The 20093-nt window shown below is 36.7% G+C and overlaps 1 protein-coding gene across 1 annotated transcript in view; it reads right to left on the bottom strand.

Moving 5' to 3' along the window:
* Positions 1 to 14877, bottom strand: part of AGMO (alkylglycerol monooxygenase) — a 295617-nt gene extending 280740 nt beyond the window's left edge. The window contains exons 1-3 of the mRNA XM_045827861.1: positions 14862 to 14877; positions 5092 to 5374; positions 3565 to 3695 (exon numbers count right to left, since the gene is read on the bottom strand). Of these exons, the coding sequence (XP_045683817.1) occupies positions 3565 to 3695; positions 5092 to 5262 (302 nt within the window). The 5' untranslated portion in view covers positions 5263 to 5374; positions 14862 to 14877. The remainder of the gene's footprint in view (positions 1 to 3564; positions 3696 to 5091; positions 5375 to 14861) is intronic.
* Positions 14878 to 20093: the final 5216 nt, after the last annotated feature.

Below are 20093 nucleotides of genomic sequence, written 5' to 3'. Positions count from 1 at the left end.
TCAACAGGCTTGTAAACAAGATATAATCTTGTCTATGATTAATATTTTTCCCTTACATAAAGATTTGAAAGCTACAGCATGTAGTTTTCTCTGTCAACGTGCTACGTATGCTACTAATCTTCAGGATATTTCAAATTTTATGTAACAATAAAATCGAGATCCTCAAATAAACATTGTTTTTCCTCAAAGTCTGCCTACAGCATTTCCATTACATGAAGGGCAAAGTGGAAAAATATGTTCCTGGTTTCACTTTGATTCCCACAGCTTCTTTTGTCAGAGGCCACATGCCCATTTGGAATGATTATCCAAAATGTAACTCCTTTCAAACGAATTAACAAATGGTGTGCCGCCATTTCTCTTGCCACCGTGTAGTTTAAGGACGCGGCAAGCCACTGCTGCTCGTGTGGAAAATGAAATTAGTCCCTCGGAGAGGATACGATCAGTGCCGTGTTAATCTAACCTTCAGCTGTTAATGATTTGCACAAGGGTTCCCCTCGATGCTGTGGCTTCCACTGAAATATTGTTTTAAGAGTTTCTGTTAAATCCCCTTCTCGTCTTTTGTCGAGGGATGGAGTGGAGTGGATCCTGGGGATCAGCTTTCCTTCTCTGCTTACATCTGTTTTTTTAATAGCAACAAAATAAAACGAAGGTATTTAAAACATTTATTTTCAGGTCATTTGCTTTGCTGAGATTTTTTTAGAGAAATGGCTATAAAGGTGAAATCAATTGCAAAACTTAATTTATCCACATTTCACAATTTAGAATTGTTGTTCACACCTCCTGGAACATAAAAAAAAAAAAAAGAAGCCATTTGCTGTTCACATTCAAAATAGGACCATAGGAAAATGTGCTCCAAATTCAAGTTCACAACCTTTTACCTTTCCTTCAAAGGGCACCAGAGTTAACAGCTTGTGTTGTTAGCTTAAGGAGTGTTATGAATAGTGGAATGTGAAGGGAAAGAATTGCATCTTTCTCTCCCTCCTTCTCCCTAGCTTCCTGATGCTTTAGGGGTTTGTTTTTAGCAAAACTAAATTTCTGATTCTCGCATATCCTGTTATAACCCTGTACCGATTTAAAGTCACACTGCTGAGCAGAATTATAGGACTGAAGATGCAGTTTTCCAGTTGCTTGTCCAGTGTTACAACAAGAGAACAATCAAATTTCACTTTGACCAAAGTCAGACTTGAAAGAGGAAAAGAAATCCTGAAGCATTCATTCAACTTGATGTGTCCTGGAGTGTTTAATAAGTTCATTTCAATTCAATAGAATATGTGGTCCATATTTACACCTGCAGGGTGCTTCTCAGTTACCAAGTATTTTTACAGTTCATCAGTTGTCTGATTTCCATAAACCTATATACTTAATGTTCTCAGAATGAACTCCAGTGATCAAGTGGGTAATTTTCAATAACCAAACCTACATATTCTTTCCGTATGTTAGACATTTTTCTTGTTCAATTCTGTTCAAGGGAAGCATGAAACAGAGGATATTATGTATAATTGTAAATTCTTATTTAGTATATTCTGGAAATTAACTGCAAATAATGAGATATCACCTCTGACTCTGACAACAATGCACAACCATACAAGTAGTTTTTCAGAGAGTAATTATAATATTATGCTATTATTATTGTATACCTATTAACCTATCTTTTTCATAGTGCCATTTATGAAAGATATTTTACTTTTAGGTTTACTTCCTATCTAAACAAATTAATGCAATTGTATGAAATTATTTCACCATTTCTCAGATATTCTTCAGTTTTCATTTTGTTTTCTTTTTTAAAAAATCCACCTTGGTTTCCCACTGGGTGGTTCATAGAAACATTCCTAAGTAATGAGCGCTGGTCAGAAGTGAGCTCTTAAAACAGTAAAAGAAGCAATGGGCGGGAAGCAGGAATGAGAACATTCATCAACAACACAAAGCAAAGCAAGTGCTTCTAAGGGAATCTTCCCTTGCGCTCTGCCTCTTTGGTAAGTGCTCATGGGTTTCTCCTTTACACATATTATGACTACTCTTTCTAAAAAGTGGTAGGTGTGGGGGTCCAGAACAAGTCACCCCAAGTGTGCCTCTGTGGTATGCAGATTGTTTTGAGACAAATGCAGCTTGAGCTGCAAGCTCAAGAGAAACTTCTCCCCTACCCTTTAGCTACCTAGAAGACTTTGAGTTAACTGCCTTGCCCATAAGAGATTATCAGAGATAACTTTTTTTGACTTATCTGTGTGGCAGGGTACACTCCTGTTTACTGAGGTCTGCTTTTATTATCCACCAATGACCTTTCGAAGTCCCCAAGGCAACTCACCTCATCTAGCTCAGGGTGTCTTATACACCCATGTTCCCTTTCTGTCTCTGAACCTCTCCTGCATGTGGGTTTCTGACTCTCTCATGTACTCAGTGTTACCATACATATGTATGTTTCAAATTCATTTTTTTCTCTTGCTAGTTTGTCTCTTGCCTACTTGATTACTAGACCAACTAGAAGAACATTGAGGATAAAGGAAAGCATGTTTCTCCCCACATAGGTCATTTACTGTTTACTATCATTTGGTCTCCTCATTATCCAGTTTTGTCATTAACATATCACTATGAGAATATTAAATGAGAAAGAAAAAAACACTGTACTAAACACTATTCCACACAGAGGAGTTAAGAAGAAGAAGAGTTATGAAGAAGAAGACCTCTTTCTCTCAAGTTACATGCAAGCTAGCAGGAGGGCTGTGAGGAAAACAGGTAGGTCGATACCATGAGATAATTATATATCCAGGGCAAGCACCAGATTCCGTGGACCATATGAAGTGGTGTCTAACATAGGGTTGGAAATCAAATAGGATTTGCTGAAGAGTATGATTCTTTAAGAGAAGTCTATGCCTAGACTTAAGAAATGAATGAGAGTTTGCCACATAGGTGGCTTTCCAAACAGAGGGAAACACCTTTGATCTCTAGGCAATGGGAAGAAATAGAATATGGAAGGGACAAATATTGCAAACTGGGGAGCAGCAGTAAAGGGACCAGAAGCAAAGATGGATAGAGCAAAGCTTCCATAGTTCAGGAAAGGAATTCATGCATTATCATCGGGCAATGTGGAACTGTGATGTGTTCCCACCATTTGTACATTATGGAAATGTTCGGCTGCAAATGAGATAGGTCTGTGGACAGGGACACACTCAGGAGGCCACTATGGTGGTTCAGCTTTATGGGACATTCGACTAGACAATGTCTGCACACCAGACAGCTATTGCATATGAATTTTCCTGCAGCAAAACTACTTTTCCAATATATAACTAGACCATAACTCAGGGCTGGGACTAAGGTCAGGCAAATGAAGCACATTCTTCAGACACAAAGTGTAAGGGGGCCCTGATTAGCTCAGCAAACAAGATCAATAACACGCAGAGCAGTATTTTTTAATGAATGGAAAGAAAACTCCATAATGAGCAAAATATCAAAATTTTAAATAATGACAGTAATTGAATTCTTTGGAGATGTATGGGAAAATCAATTCCTTTGCCATCATGTTTGAGAATTTCAGGCGATTCTCTCAGTGTTGCTAACCAACTCACTCACCTTGGAAGCCGAGACAGAACACCAGCTGATATCGATGTTAATGCATCATCCAAACGGCCTGGTGGCTTCCCTTTGCGAATCCAGCTGACAACCAGTTCAAGCAGCATCAGTGAAATGAAAAATGGAGTTGCCTGGAAAGGAAATTGCAGAAAAAAGCTGCTATTGTGCTTGGTATGAAATTCTCCCACATTTCCTAATTAATCATTCTAGAAGTGGGAGGTCCAGAGTGACATCTCATAGAAAGAGAAGGTAGATAACTTTCTTAGAGGATCATTTTGTGCTAACAAATAAATTTGATTACTTCAGACATATATTAAACAGGTGCTCCAATTCTATCTTCCAATTTGGAAATAAAATATAAATAGCTATGATGATAATTGCACCAAGAAAAGAAGATTAGGGAGGACATGTTACCAGTTAGATCTAAAAAATATATTTTAACATAAAATATAGTGCAATAACCACTAGTTTATTATCTACATATGACTGAGCTAGATTCACTTTAAAAGGGATTCCTTAAGGATGTACATAATTCTAGTGTTTTATATTAGCATTATTGAAATGACAAAATTAAAACTGTAGGAACAGAATATTTTTCTGATTATTTCAAAGAATAAGGTCATTTTAAGTGTTTGAAACATCATTCCAATTTTATTCATTCAGCTATAATTTTGTTTTATATAATACAGTTTTTGGGCTGCATTATTGATGACCAAATATTGGAGTAGGTTTGGTGTTACAATATAAAAAAGTAATGATTTATAAAGATGTAAATACCACATTTTTCTTAAAACATCAAAAAAGTAGGAGTAATATGAAATCCTGAAAAAAAAAGTTATGGGTTTTGCTCATTTAGAAGCTGATCATGAGTTTTAAAGTTTTCAAAACTGAACTCCCAAGAACATATTCTATGATGTCATTTTTTTTTCTATTTCTTGTCTGAACTAGTAAGTGTTATAGGAACAACTTTGACAGGGTGGGGAACTTCAGTATTCAAGTTCTAATTCTGGATATTTCCATTTCCAATCATAGCCAGGAACCAAAAGTGAAAAGTGTCTCTAAACACTTCAGAGTCAAATAAAACTTGGTTCATGTTCAAAGTTAGGAAGTCAGAATTGGACTCAGTGATCTGTATATCCATTCTGCAGGACTATGCTACCAAATTAAAGAGGAAATAGTTTCCTGGGAGGTAGTAGACAAGTTTACCCTTTAAAAACAAGATTGTTACAAAGTTTACTGATGTCAGCTAAACTCGTAATGTCACTGTGTCCAGAAAAGCTTTTAAACATTTTGTCATATTCTGGAGTGATGTATCAGGGAAAGGAGTTTGATAGGAGAAGATAGTTATGGATATCATATGGAAATTCAATTCAAGTAGAAATTCTACTTTTGTTCCGTGTCTTTATGAAATTGAATTCTTTTCATTAGGAGTTCATAATCTGAAGAATGAAAGTAAACAAAACCCCACAATGTGTTTAACTTCTTATTAAGAAAAAGCAAGAGCAGACTCTTCCCAGATAGTCTCACCTGTTTTACAAAATCGGGCACCTCTTCCAGAGTGTGGAATGACGTTTCATTGGGCTTCATCATGTAAAACATCATGCGAATTCCCTGGGAAACTGAAACATCCTGTTGGGCTTCTGGGTTCTTAATCTCAGCCCTGGTCTGATTCCCAGCTGGAGAATATTTGTGATTCATGGTTGAAGCCAGAGGCTGGACAAAGAGGACGAGATGTGCTTCACAGAACAAGCCCTTTGTCAGAGAACGGCTAGAAACAAAGCTCCAAAGAGAGCACAGCCAACAGCAGAGTCTGTGCAGAGACAGAAAAACACTGGGATCAAGAATGAGTTCAAAGTTCATTTCAGTGGGAGCTGTTCCAGAAACTAGGCATGTTGGGGAGGGAGGGGGGCAATGCTGCCCGAATCAAAGATAAATAAGGGAGTTTGGCTATAGGTGGAGTGACTTATTAAAAAAAAATACATAAGAAAAGGGAAGGAAAAAAACGTGTTAACAGGTGAAATTTCAGTCTGAAAAGGTGGGCAGGATGTCAAGACTCAAATCACCTGAAGAAAATTCATTTTTCTCCTCCCTTTTGAAATTCACATTGTGTTCAAAGGTGTCATCCCCTCTCAGAGTCCTCATTTCCTGAAAGGATGGGGTGCTCTAGTCTCATTTGACAAGACTAAGCTTGAAAAGTTTATAAGCACTGAATATATTACACTGGGATACTTCTGGATCTGCATCATGTTAGCTTTGGAGGGTTTGCAAACCAATTTGGGGGCATTTGGGTAATTCCATGGTTTACATTGTTTAACAGAACCTTGACTAGTCACATCCGATTGTTAAAATTTATGGGAAGTATCTGATTGAAAAAGCCCCCACGTTGTGGCTGCAAGACCTTACCTCTGTTTCCCACGAGAAGCTTCAATTTTTTGCTTCTTGGAGGGGGACTGGAGGGCACTTGACTGCAGCACTAGTGAGTCAGTGGAGCTTCCTCTGATAGGATGCTTCCTCAAGCATTCACCTATAATAGCTGTAATCATCCTTTGGCTACCACCTTATCTTTTCTTTAAAAAATGTTTATGTAGATTTAATTAAATTATTAATCTATTCTTGTTTTAGGAAAAACACTGGAAACCATAGATAAGCAACAAATAAATTACTATGCAGAGTAATAATCAGTTCTGCTATCATGTGACTTAGGTGCTGCTGAAGATTACTGTATTTTGCAAATTGTGCAATAAAAACCACTGGGTTTATGAAACATGGAATTAGCATATAATACTCAGAAAGTTTATAATGACCCATGAGGGAAAAAAATCAGAACCTAATAAAAGTGGCAGCGCATTTTTTACACATGTATTGTTACATGAAGAAATGTATACATACCACAATAAATATTCTGTTTTGTCTTGAAAAAGAGCTGAAGAGGGCATTGGCAGTGCTAGAGATTGTGAGTATTGCGGAGTAGTGGAGGGAGGCTTATCTGAAGTCAGATAACTTGTAAAACCGGATATGGACACCGCGGCTCCTAGCTCACACGTGAACTGCGGACACTGGCTACTGATGTTTAAGGCATTTGCATGTGTGTGCATTTGTGTATTCCTAAACCCTTCAGCTCATTGGGTGCAACCTATAACATTCACCTGCTGTGTCTCATTAACAAAATCACACGGAAGTATAGTTGACTGGCTTCAGTTTTCCCCTAGTTTATTAATCCTATTTGAAATAAACTTGCACCTTCAAAATATTGTAGAAAATATTGTAAAATTATGTGTTCATATAGTTCCTATGGCAAATAAATATATATGAACATACATATTTAATAAAAGTGATCCGATTGCACACAGTGTTTTATTACCTGCTTTAAAAATTTTTTCGAAATTACGAATGTATTGCGTTTGGGGAGAAAAATGCGAACAACCAAGCTGGGTGGAAAGTAAGAAGTAGCTGTACCCCTCCCCCTCAACACACACGTCCCTCTCGTCAACTTCATAAGAACAGCTTTTCCTAGTGGGTATCTTGCCATAACTGTTTTCCCTACAAAGATTGTTATTATCATTATCATTACTGTCGTGTGAATACCTTTTAACATACATTGTTTAATTTTTTCCCCAAAAGACCATTTAAATATAAGATATAGCAACTTTCCTTCTTGCAGTCAACAATTTATTAGGAACATTCTTCCACTCAGTTTATGGTTATATAGCATTTTTTCTTAATGGCTGCAGAGGTGTGTTTGTGTGTTCCAGAAGGAAAAAAAATCATTTTAAGTAGCGGAACTTGAACACAAAGGATTAATTACAGAGATGGTGGAAGAGGTAGAAAGCCAAGTGGGAACAAAGAGGCAATCTAGAGATTAATATCAATAGGAAGCCACTTGCATCCTTAAGCTATAGGGACAAAAGGAGAGGGCTGTGTGGGTAGAGCTCCGGGGCTGGTCACCAAGAGAAAGTGAGAACCACAAGGGGCCTGTCCGGCAGCAGCAGGGAGGGAATGGAAAAAACTGCTGTGGCTTCTCCCTGCCGGCCAGTCTCCCAGCAGTTCTTCTCATTGGCCTACAGGAGTCAAAGCTGGGTGAGAGAGGAGCCAAGGAAAAGAAGTCTGAGGGGCCATTACTTGGAGAGACACAGCAAGGGCGGACAAACCAGAGAAGGTATCTGAGGGAAAAGTCAACGCGGGACCATTGCACCATCATAATTTACGTAACCATGTCTCCATTGTTGTGCAATTAAGTGTACTCTTGCAGTTTTAGTTAATAAACTGAGTGGATCAATGAACACCATGGCGTAAATGTCTTGTGCTGTTTGTGCACATTTTTGCATTAAATAGATTCCTAGCAGTGGAATTGTGTTCTCGAAGGGTATGTAAAATCTATGCTTTAATAGTTCCTGCCAAATCCACCTTTAAAATTGTCTTTCGCTCTTGCTAACATTGGCTACTATCGATTTTTTACAGTTTTTAGCCAATTGATTGGTTCCCAATGTCATCCTGTTTTCATTTGCATTTCCCTAATGACTTTGGTAATCATTTCATTACCTTTGTTAGCCCTTTTTTTTCTTTCCGTGTGATTTTTTAAATATATCTTGCACATGATTTCATTATCTTCTCTTTCTATATTGATTTGTAAGCTAATTGAATTCTGTACCTTATGTATTTCTCTCATGCATGTGGCAAGTTCTCTCAGTCTGTATTTTCTTTTAATTGTGTCTTATGCATGTTGTCATACAACAATTATAACTTCATGTGTATTGTTATCTTTTATATTATTACTTCTGTTTTTGGGCCTTGCTCATAAGTGTTATCCTCATTACAACTCTATAAAAATAATCTTATGTATTCTCTTCCAGAATGTTTATAGGATTTCTTAGTTGTCGTTCTTTTGGTCATCTGGCGTTTATGTGTCATGTGTATGGTGTGAAGTCACTATTTCATGTTATGCCTTCCCTATTGGAAAGTCTGGAAGCCACATGATAAATGAAAAGCCTCCAAGTGGAGATGTGTCAGTCTCAGAATCATTTCTTGAGGAGAGCTACTCATCTATCAGGACATTAAGTAAAATTTAAGCTTCTAATGAGTTCTGTGTTTCAGTTGTTATTTAAAGCCACTTGTGCCCTAACTAATGCAGACAAAAAAGCATTGGAGGGCTTTGAACAGAAGAGTCCCTAATCTTACACAGGTATTAAAACCATCAGTCTGGTTTCTGTGTGTGTGAAGAACAGACTTTAGGGAGAAAGGAAAGCAGAAACTATTCAGAAATGACTGATAGAGTCCAGGCCCTACATGTCGGTGACTTTTACAAGTGGAAAGATTCTGGATACATTTGGATGGTAAAAATGACAAGGTTTACTAACAGAACGGCTGAGAGAACAGGCATAGTTTAAAAGTTTGGTTTAGGCAGATGAAAGAATGGAGTTATTTACTATAATGAACAAACTGGGGTATTTGGCTTTAAACATCATATGAGATGCCTGTAGACATCTAAGAGGTGAGGGTTCCAGCAGTTGGATCTATAAATCTGGAGTTCAAAGCTCAAAACAGGAGAATTAGCTATGGAAAGATGGAAAACTCACTGACGAGAACAGCTACAATCCAAACATGAGGCTGAATTCCATGTACAGACTCTTCAACCGTGTTCACAAGCTTAAACAACACTCATTTTTAATTTAAAATTGTATCTATTATGTTTATTTTTCTGTATGGTAATTTTTTGTAATTGAATTATATAAACAACATATTACAGTTTGAACATTACTATGACTAAACTTATTATAGAAGTAATGAAAGTGTGTGTCCTGCACAAGGTCATAAACTAAGGGGAGGGTGGTAATGGGAGGGAAGTGGGGAGGGGTGGGAGGGGGGGCTGGATTGGGTGTAAAAAGGAGAAAACTGTATTTGAACAATGATTAAAATAAAATTAAAAAAAAGAAAGTATGTGTCCTGTTTCTATTTTAATGTATAGTCCAGTAAGCACGTTTTAATATTAAGAAACTGCCCGATTGTTCTCCGGTGTATGTACCATTTAGTATTCCCACCAGCATGAGAGTTACGGGTGCTCTGTGTGAATTCCAGCACTTGGTGGATCCAGGCTTGTTTTTATTTTCATTATATATTTTCAGATATAAATAACTGTATCATTTGTGAAGGATACGGTCGTCACGATATGAAGTTCATTATTTCCTTTCCTATCTACTTTGAGGGCAATTTTAAAAAGAATATAGTTCCGTGTTGCCAAAAATTTAATACTGTCCCTGACTCTTTGAATCCTGGGTATTAATACTTTTCATTAGGAAATGGCACCAAGTGAAACTTCAATCAATCTCTCTATTTTCTTAGATCAGATTTTATTACTCTTGGCCAAAGTCCTTTCCCCGAGTTAGAAGGCAAAGATCAGGTAGAACATGATCTTTAAAGAAATTTATGGCATGCATTGGAGTTCAGAGAATAAAAAACAAATACTATTTCAGAAATTATTTCTTTAAAATACTATCGAGCTAATACGTCTCATTGTTATTTCAGGAGTGGTCGGTGCCAGAAGAGCAACTCAAGGTGCTGCACACGTATCCACTTCAGAACACATGTAACTTGCTCTTTGTAGGATTGATTTTGAGTCGAAGTTGGAATGAATCCAAATGCACAGTGCAGAGCAAAAGAATTTGGAAGATCTCAAGAGTATTTTTTTGAAATAACTCATGAGATATTCAGCAAAGAAAAGGTTTTCTTTTGAATAATATATCTGGAAAACACAAAATAACATACACAGCTCTTACAGAGTCATCGATCATAGAATAAATATTTTAAAGGTTCTGACAAGCCCAGCGGTGAGTAAATTTAATTTGCCCAACTTGCAGTTTATCGATTGTAATTTAATAAAGAATTACTATTAATCTAACACTTGTGAACACCTCTGAGAGTGGGTATTATACAGTGATTGCTGTCTAAATTAGGGCCGTTTCTCTCTTTGGAAAAGAAAGGACACCTACCTTCGGTAATGGTAATTAATGACCACGATCTGAGGGAAAATCACCATAAAAGACTTGCATGTGCTAGAAAACATGTAAAAGGCAAGACTAGTGTTCTACTCTCCATACAAAAGAGTGTTTCTAATCACACCAGCAGATCAGACAAAGTCCTTCACCTCAATATTCATCACAGAACCTGCTGCCTGCTGCTGAAAGGACCTGTGAACCTTCTTTTATGAAACAGAGTTGAAGCAATTCATCGTAGACATAAATCCAGTTCTTATCATTCTCCCGGACATGTGGTTAGGAATTTCTCTCTAGTTTCAGTACCAAGAATAATATGTTTCTCCTGAATAGCATTTGTGTTATTTAATTTTATGGATGCTATAAATCACCTACCTAATCATGTTTCCCACTTCAGATGGTTTAATGTGTAGCTTAGTGCCAAATTTATGGCATAAATCTGGCAAGTGTATAGGATTCAAGGGGTGACATATTAAACTCACCCTTGGATTCCCATTGATTCCTGCTGATATATTTCTTGCTTAATTTTTATCACCTATTCCACTCTGTTTTGTTATAAAGCTTTATTGAGTGCATTGGTATAAGATGTGTTAATTTCCTGTTACCATATGGCAAATAATTTTTTATGTTGATATATTATTTAATTAGTAAAAAGAGCAATCCTCTACTTAGTGTCTCATTTTGATGGGCATTTCTCAACAGTCACCTACCATAGCATTAGAAACAAACAATCAACCAGTTGCTTCACCAGAGAGATAGATGGATTGGCAATGAACAGGGACTCATTCTGATCCCAAAACACTTGATGGGGAAAAGAGCCAACTCCATCTGTCACAGTATCTATCCATTATGCATGGGATGCCTCACTCCAGTGGATTCAGAAATATATTATTGAGACAGATATAAAAAGACATGTTCAAAAATAATTCAGAAATGAATTATCTGTGCCAGAAATAACCCTAAAGCAGGACCTCATCAAGAAGTCAGAGGGGCCCTGAGCCAAAGATGAGGTCCTGGAGATGTTTGGCAAAATGACTTCACTATGATGCCCCAAATAATGGGAAATTATCAATATAAACTGTCGATATCAATGTCAATATTGATCTCATCATTGCTGATTCCTGTCCGCCTCCTCACATCACCGCCATCAAAGCTGTGTACCTTCCCTACACCTTTGCCTCTGTGAATGATGCCACTGTTTAGAGTACAGTCAGGTACCACTTAATGACAAGGATACCTTCTGAGAAATGAGTCCTTAGGTGAATTGTCATTTTCTGAGCACCATTGAGTGTACTTACATAAACCTAGCATAACCACATAGAAATTCATTTCTTTAACAGGACCTTTCCCTTCTTTCCTTTTGATTCAAACTGGTCTCATCCAGCACTTTGACTCACCTTCCTCCTTCTCCCTTGGGTGTTTACTCCCGTAATCATTAAGTCTTCAAAACAATGAGATTCTAATCAGTATCAGATAATCTCAGACACAAAGCCTTGGGTCTGTTGACCCCAGAAACAGAGTTTCTGTCAAACTAGAGATAACATCTTGACCTCAGTCCTGTTTCAGCTCCAGACCCAGAAAAGCAGTGAAACCAGACAAGTGATGTCATGGCTGACCTGAGGACCAAGTGCACTAATAGGCTACCCCCACTCCTAGTGCCAACCATTCAGTGGAAACCACAACCCTAGCACCCACCAATCAGTAAAGACCATGATCCTGACTACATCCTTAATTTCCTTAGTCACCATGATTAATGGTTTTTCCTCTATTTAACCATCCCCTGGAAGCTGGGTCTTTGAGCATTAGCTCATTTATTTCTGGGTGTGGGCCACTTCCAGAAAATAAACCCTTACTTTGCTACATACTCTTGTTTATGTCTTATTGGCCTTTGATGGGCACAGACAAATGGCCCCCTTTACTCCATAACACTTAGATGGCAGAGCCTGCTACTTGCCTAGGCTATGTGGTATAGCCTGTTACCCCTAGGCTGCACACCTATAAGCATATTATAGTAGGCAAATGTAACCCAATGACATTTGTGCATGTAAACATAGAAAAAGTGCATTAAAAATATGCTATAAAAGAGTTAAAAATTGTACACCTGTATAACATACTTACAATAAATGAGGCTCACAAGACTGGAATGTGCTCTAGCTGAGTCAGTCAGTGAGAGGTGAATGAATGTGAAGGCCTTCAGCATTACTGTACACCACTGTAGACTTTATGACTTTATAAACACTGTACTCCAGCATCGCCATAAACATGAGTAATACATTGCACTTGGTCTTTACTACAGCTACAATGCCATTGAGTGATGGGAAATTTTCAGCTCCATAATAGTCTTTGGAATCAGTGCTCTGGACCATAATGCAATTATGCAGCCCATTACCATGCAGGTGTTTCTGCTCTAGAATTTGGATTCATCCTGAGTCCTCTCACTCTCACAGCCATCCAGTCTCCAAGTCTTGTCTATTCCACCCCTGGTATTGGCCAGGAAGATGTCCGTTTCCAACCCGGGTTTTGTATGTCAGAACCAGGGTGAGGAACATGTTCGCAGCACAAAAATTTTAAGGATTTTTCAACTTTACAGATCTTATCATATGATGATACAATTTGCAACATCCATGCTTATCTCTAGGACTGCACAGTGCCCTACTGTGAGTATTCATGGCTTGAGTAGCAAACTAGGAGCCTTGACCATGCCTTCATTAGGGCGGAGGCCTCTAAACCCAGAGAGAAGCCAAAGCCAAGAGAGCACAGCTGGCAGGTGCAACTCCTTATTAGTTCCCACCTGGAGCTTGGTCTCCTCCAACTACACAGCAATGCTGGGATTTTTCTTTTTTTATATCCATTAATACATGATCTGCACTAGACTTTTCTAGTCTCCTACCTTTCTTTGATATTCTTTTAAGATAAAAAATGTTTGGTAGCTTTGTATAAGCTTTTAGTCAACTTAAATAATTTTTGTTAAGTTTATTTGTAATAATCTTTGAAAAAATTATAAATATTTCTTAGAAGTTCTCTTTCTCAGAAAGCATACTTAGCATTTCATGGACTTTATACTTTACCTCCGAAACACTGAATATTTTTGAGTCTTCAAATACATGAACATGTGGTGTCTTTGTGATAATTCAACATATCTGGAGGTAAATGAGTCAATGGCTGCACTCCTTCTGCGTGGACAGTGCGATTGCCCACCGTGCTAAAATTTTAAATGACATTCTGAGTCATGATACAATACTTATTCCTGCTGAATACGCATATCATTTGGAGTTTCTATACTAGTTAATATCAAAAGAAAAACACAGATATTCTTTAGAAAAAGAATCTCTTCATATTAAAGAAAGCAATACTGTGTCCAATGGCAAGTTCATGGCCAACTGATTTTCAGTATTTTCCTTCACTCATTCAGGAACTTTTTTAGCTATGTATTTTATAGACTATTTAAACTATTATTTATATTTAAATTATTTTAGCACATATTTAACATTTAGTATTTCATTTTTGTTATTTTTAATTAATATCTATACATAGAAAGTAATACTGAGTATTTATTAATATGATATAAATCTTCTTTAAACAATTTTACTATTTTAATGAATTAAAAATATATTTAATAAATAATTGGTTTGACAAAATTTTCAAAGTTATCACATGACTAAAGTTGGACTCATAATTTATATCATTTAATCTTTGTCTTATGAAGTATGTAGTGTTTCATTTTACAAATGTGAGACCAGTAGTCCAAAAAAGTACCTCCACTATTCAAGGTCAATATATTTATACCTTTCATAACCTTTTCTCTAAGTGATAATGTTAATGAACTGAACACTATTATTAACATAAAAACGTAATGTACATAAAATGATCATTTTATGTCAAAAGAAGATGTCTCGTGTTGGCATGAGCAGAGGCCTCACTGCTTCACAGTGGCCGCCGAATCTCAGCCTCCCTCTCATGGGCCCATCCACACTTTGGTGAGCACGCCGGTTTCTCAGTACAAAGTCTCCCTTCCCTGAGTGACCCAATTTGAAGATAAATAGGCCCAAGGCAAATACAATATTTTCTGACCATTGCTATACACTAAATGTGACAAAGATACAAAGTACCTTCAAGGGCCCTGCCGTTCTGTTAATGGCAATTATGTGAGCCCATCCTTTCCCACTTACTAACTTTAAAATGTTTTATGTGAAATACATTTTTACATTTGATTTAACAGGAATTAGTAAAATATCTAAAAGACAATGATGTCCATCAAACGTGAGTGGGAGCAGAAACTTATTCCCCTTCGAAAGCAGGCAACATTCTCACCTCTCCAAGCGATTTCCGACCCATTCACACTTCGAAACAGAGAGTCCTCAGATGCTTCCTGTTTGAGTCTCTGAGCACTGGGTCTAAACTCAAGACAGCTCTTACCGTGCAGGTTGGAGAGAGGTGGGACAGAAAGAGCAACAAGAAATAAGCAGCCACTTACTGGATTTCAAGTGCGATTGAGAACTGGGCAGAAGCAATTTGCTTCTATTATTTAACATTATCTCAAAATAGTAAAACAAGTTAACAAAAAAGAGGACATCCTTGAAAAGGTGACTCTCATATTGTTTGTCCATTTGCAGACTGTATCAAAATTGGCAGTGGTCTATTTTTAGGGATTTATGTGACATTTATTACTAATCTGGTTACCAAGTATAGCACAGACTCTTGGTACACCAAACCAAAAGCTGCATTTTGGCTAGCACCAGCTGCGGCTTCTCTCTTACTACCATGTAAACATGTATGTGTTTATTTATTACACTTCAAATAAAAAAGAAACACATGGCACCGTCATATCTGAAAGAAAATGGAATATATTTGGGTTAGGCTGTCATGATTGAGCCAGGTTGCTCAGTAGACCTTCAAAGGCAATGCTAAATCAAGGCCTAGCTTATTCTCCTTAACCTGCTACATGATAAAATTCAGGCAGTCAGATTCGTGTCGGTTGTAGAATGTTAAATATAATAGCTACCATTACCTGCACCTCAACCTCCTACAAGTTTCTTTATGAGGAAACTGGGTACTCGAATCCATAGCATGCCATGCACATGGCAGGAGTGCAGCCTAGGAAAGTCACTGCGAAAACATCAGCCTGTGGGGCAGGGAAGGAACCGACAGTGTCATCATTATTCTGCAAGATCACTCGAGGGTCAGACAGAAAGTCCTCTCCTTCAAATCCTTCGAATCAAATAAAAGTAGGCTAACAGGAAACACCCGCAACAGTGAATCTGGGAGTGAGCAGGCTGAGTCTCAGTGCCGCCCTGGGACTCAGGGTGGGTCCCCAGGCCCTGGCTTGACCAGGTGTGCCTTTCAATCCAGGTACTCGCTCTAGTATAACTCCAAAAACGTTGCTTAATATGTTTGATGCTTTGCTTCTTAATTAAAATAATTTTATCTTTTCTCTATTTCTTAACTAAAATAATTTTATCTTTCAGTGATATTTATTTTTCTCAATACTGTTTAGTGAGACTCTCCCACTTGCCCGGCACCTTACCAAGAGGTGAGGAAAGGTGACTGCGGTGGTCTCTCTACAACTTTATAATAAATTATATTTACAGACTGTGTAGCATATAATACATAAACATACTTAAAGTATAAATAATTTATATAATGAATATATAATATGTAAAATAATACATTATTTAATATATCATATATCTTCTATATAATTATTTATATAATTATTTATCCAATGACTGCTTTTATTGGGAAAAAAGTCACCACAGAAAACATAATGTTGCAAAGCATCATTCTTGCTCTTTACTTCAGTTCTACTTCCTAGAAACAGAATTCTACTGTTTACATTTTTAATTCTGTTACAAATTATTTTGAAGACTATTGCACTCTCACCTCGGTTCACCGGTTACCAAAGCTAATTACTGATCACCAAACTCTAAACTGAAGATGTAGCTCACTCCTGCCGTCACCCTCCTCTGCGTCTTCTCCTTTAAAAGTTGGTGTTGGTGGTATTGCTTAAATGGTAACAATTGTAACCTATTACAATTGTAACTTTGAATAAATTTTTAAACCTCTGTTCCTTGTTCCCGAACTTTCAGTGGTATCTCTTGCCTCCTATTTTTAGCAGTCTTGTTCTTTCTCTGCACCTTTTTCCTGCCAGTTTCCACTGCCACCTCCCATCCTTGGTGGGCTCTTCTTTCACATGGCCCGTGTGAATACGTGAATCTGTTTTGCAATCCCCACCAAGTCATGCATGACTTGTCCACTCTAAAGGCTGGAAATAAATAAACTCTATCTGAGTTACATGACTACATAAATATTGTGCACTCCTGTCCAAACAATATGTAAGGATTATATTTCTTTTTTTGTATGTTCCAATGTCAAGAACCCTGGACTATGCAAGGAAAATGTTACTGGTATTTTTGCTTAAGACACTCACTCAACTGTTTAAAATCATGCCTCATTTTAGTTTACATCATATTTGGAACATAATTTACTTGTTTAGTTTATTTCACAGGTTATTTTTAATTGCTTTTTTGTGTTGTTTCTTGTACTATTTGCCTTTACAATACCTCAAAAAAATTTTGTCTTCTAAACACATTATTTCCAGTGACTCTCAAAGTGTAGTCTACAAAACTCTGTGGTTCCCCAAGACTCTTTTGGGGACTAAAAGGTTCAAACTATTTTCATAATGGCACTGAGACATGACTTGTCTTTTTCACTGCGTGTGAACGCAGCGATGGGTAAAGCTGCTGGCAGCCAACTGCAGGAGGAATCGGCGTGCCCTTCACTACTGCACATGGGCAGCGTGCAACAGAAAGGAAGACAAGAGTTGCTTTTTAGAATGTCCTTGCTGAAACAGTTAAAAATGTTCATTTTATCACCTCTCCATCTTTGGGTGCATATCTTTGTAATCAGAGACAAAATAGGAAGAGCTCCTACAGCAGACTCTTAGTGTATATTCAGTTACAATGGAAATCTCAAGTAAAGACACTTTTATGACTGAGTTGTGAGCTTGACTATCCACTTTTTTCCCCTACAGAAACCATTTTGACATCACAAAACAATAGACAAACTATGGTTCTTCATACTTTAGTATTTAGAAATATATTTCCAGACATTGAACTAAGTCAGGCCTTCAATTCAACAAGATGAAAAATACCACCTCGGAACATTTTTGAGGCCATAATTCAGTGACAGATACTTTCTAAATGGCCAGTGCCTATTGATACAAAAGTTGTCCATGGATAACGATTTTTTCAAGATGCAACATAGACCAAACTATTTTTACACAACTTTACTGAGGTTTAACCAACATACAACGGGCTGTGTATTTTTTAATTACACTGTTCATTTATCTACGTACACACCCATGGACCCATTGCCACAATGGAGATGGTGAACATGTCTGCCATGCCCCAGATTTCCTCGTGGTCTTTGTGATCTATGCCTCTCCTGCCCCCACGTGCGGCCCTCCCCAGGCCACCACCGCTCTTGTCTGTCACCGCAGATTAGTTCACGTCTTCCAAAGTGTGCTCCCAGAGGAATAATAGAGCATGAACAACACTCTTTTTCTTCTGGTTTCTTTCACTTAGCATTTGTGAGTCATCCAACTTGCTGTGGGTATCAAGTTTACTCATTTTTGCTGTTGAATAATATCCATCATATGGATATACCACCATTTGTTTATTTATTCATCTGTTGATGAACTGTGAGTTGTTTCCAGTCTTTTCCTCTAACTAATAAAGCTGCTGTGAACATTGGTGAGTACATCTTTGCATGGCATGTCCTTTCATGTCTCTTGGGGAAATACCTTGGCGTGAAACAGCTGGATTATGTGGTAAGTGTATGTTTAACTTTTTAAAAAACTGCTAAACTGTTTTCCATAGCAGTCCTACTACTTCACAGTTCTACCAGCAGCCTATGAGAGTTCCAGGGCCTATCCTTTGAAATACTTGGTGTAGTCAGTCTTTTTAACTTTAGCCTTTAATATGCCTATGAAGTGATCTCACATTATGGTCTTATTTCACATTTTCCTAGTGAATATTGAATATCTTTTCATGTGCTTATTTGTCTTCGATATAGCATCTTCTGCCCATCTTTCTATTTTTTTAGTTGTTGATTTTTTTATTGTGCTTTAAGAGTTCTTCGCATATTTTAATATGAATCCATATATACACATATATATTTTAAAAATATATATATAATGATTTATTTTCTTCTAGTCTTTGTCTTATCTTTACATTCTCTTAACAGGGGCTTTGGAAGCATAAAGGTGTTTTATTTGATGAAGTCCAACTTACCAACTTTTTATTTTGTTTTTTTGGTGTTATACCAAAAATCCCTTTGTCCAACATAGGTAGACAAATATTTTCTTTTATATTTTACAAGTGCAAGGTGTGTATCAAAGTCCATAACTTTTTTGTATTTGGATAACCAATTGCTCCATTACTATAATACGAAAAAGGCTGTATTTTCTCCACTAACATGATTTGCTTCTTTGTTGAAAACCAGCAGTACACACACACACACACACACACACACACACACACACATATATTTTTTATAGCCTATATTCTGTTCCATTAATGCATTTTTCTATCTTTACATGGGTACATTTTCATCATCATTGTAGCTTTAGAGTAACTACTAAAATTAGGTATTATTAGTTGTCAACCTTTGTTACTCTATTCAAACTTATTTTGCATATTCCAAATAATTTTAAATTTAATATGAATATCAGAATATGTATGTCATTTTTGCCAAATAAGAAAACCTGATAGGATTTTAATTGACATTACATGGAATCCAAAGATCAATTTAGATAGGATTAACATTTTAACAACCTTGAGCTTTCTTTGTATGATCGTTGCATAAATTTTGTAATAGTTATCCCTAGTGTATAATTTTTAATGCTGTTGTAAATGATATTTATTTTTTATTTTTTAATTTTTTGTTACTTGTTAATATATAAAAATAAAATTAATGTTATATTTTACATCCCACTACCTTGCTAACCTCACTAGTGAGATCTAGTAAGTATTTTGGACATCTGGGTATTACACACCCAGATGTCATCTGAGAATAGAGATAAATTTTTATATATTATATTTTTGTTTTTAGTTTGCACTATTTTCTAATTTGCTTTATAATTTGTTCTTTGATACATGGTTATTGCTGGTGTTATTTATTTTCCAAATATGAGTGCATTCTAGAGATTTTTTCATTATTGATTTTTGCATTAATTGCATAGTATTTAAAGGATATATTTTGTAAGGCAAATATTTTTAATTTATTTAAGCTCATTCTATGGCCCAGGAGGTAGTCTAACATCTTGCTATATGTTTTCTGCATGTTCTGTCAATTCTTTGAGGTGGTTTTCTTCTTATTTTTCTCCCTAAATTTTTATTGCTAAAGAATTTTTACCATAAACTGAGTATTTTAAAAAGTTATTTTTTTACATAATTGAGATTATTAGCAAAGGTTGATATAGCCATCTTTGTGAAAACATTTAATCATCCCATGTAATTATTAAGGGTGCCAATTAATTCATTC

The sequence above is a fragment of the Phyllostomus hastatus genome, unplaced genomic scaffold (genome assembly GCF_019186645.2).
Source record: "Phyllostomus hastatus isolate PE091 unplaced genomic scaffold, TTU_PhHast_1.1 phas_scaffold_78, whole genome shotgun sequence".
Taxonomy (NCBI): domain Eukaryota; kingdom Metazoa; phylum Chordata; class Mammalia; order Chiroptera; family Phyllostomidae; genus Phyllostomus; species Phyllostomus hastatus.
Note: the sequence above shows the minus strand (reverse complement) of the source record. Positions and strands in the feature narration are given on the sequence as shown.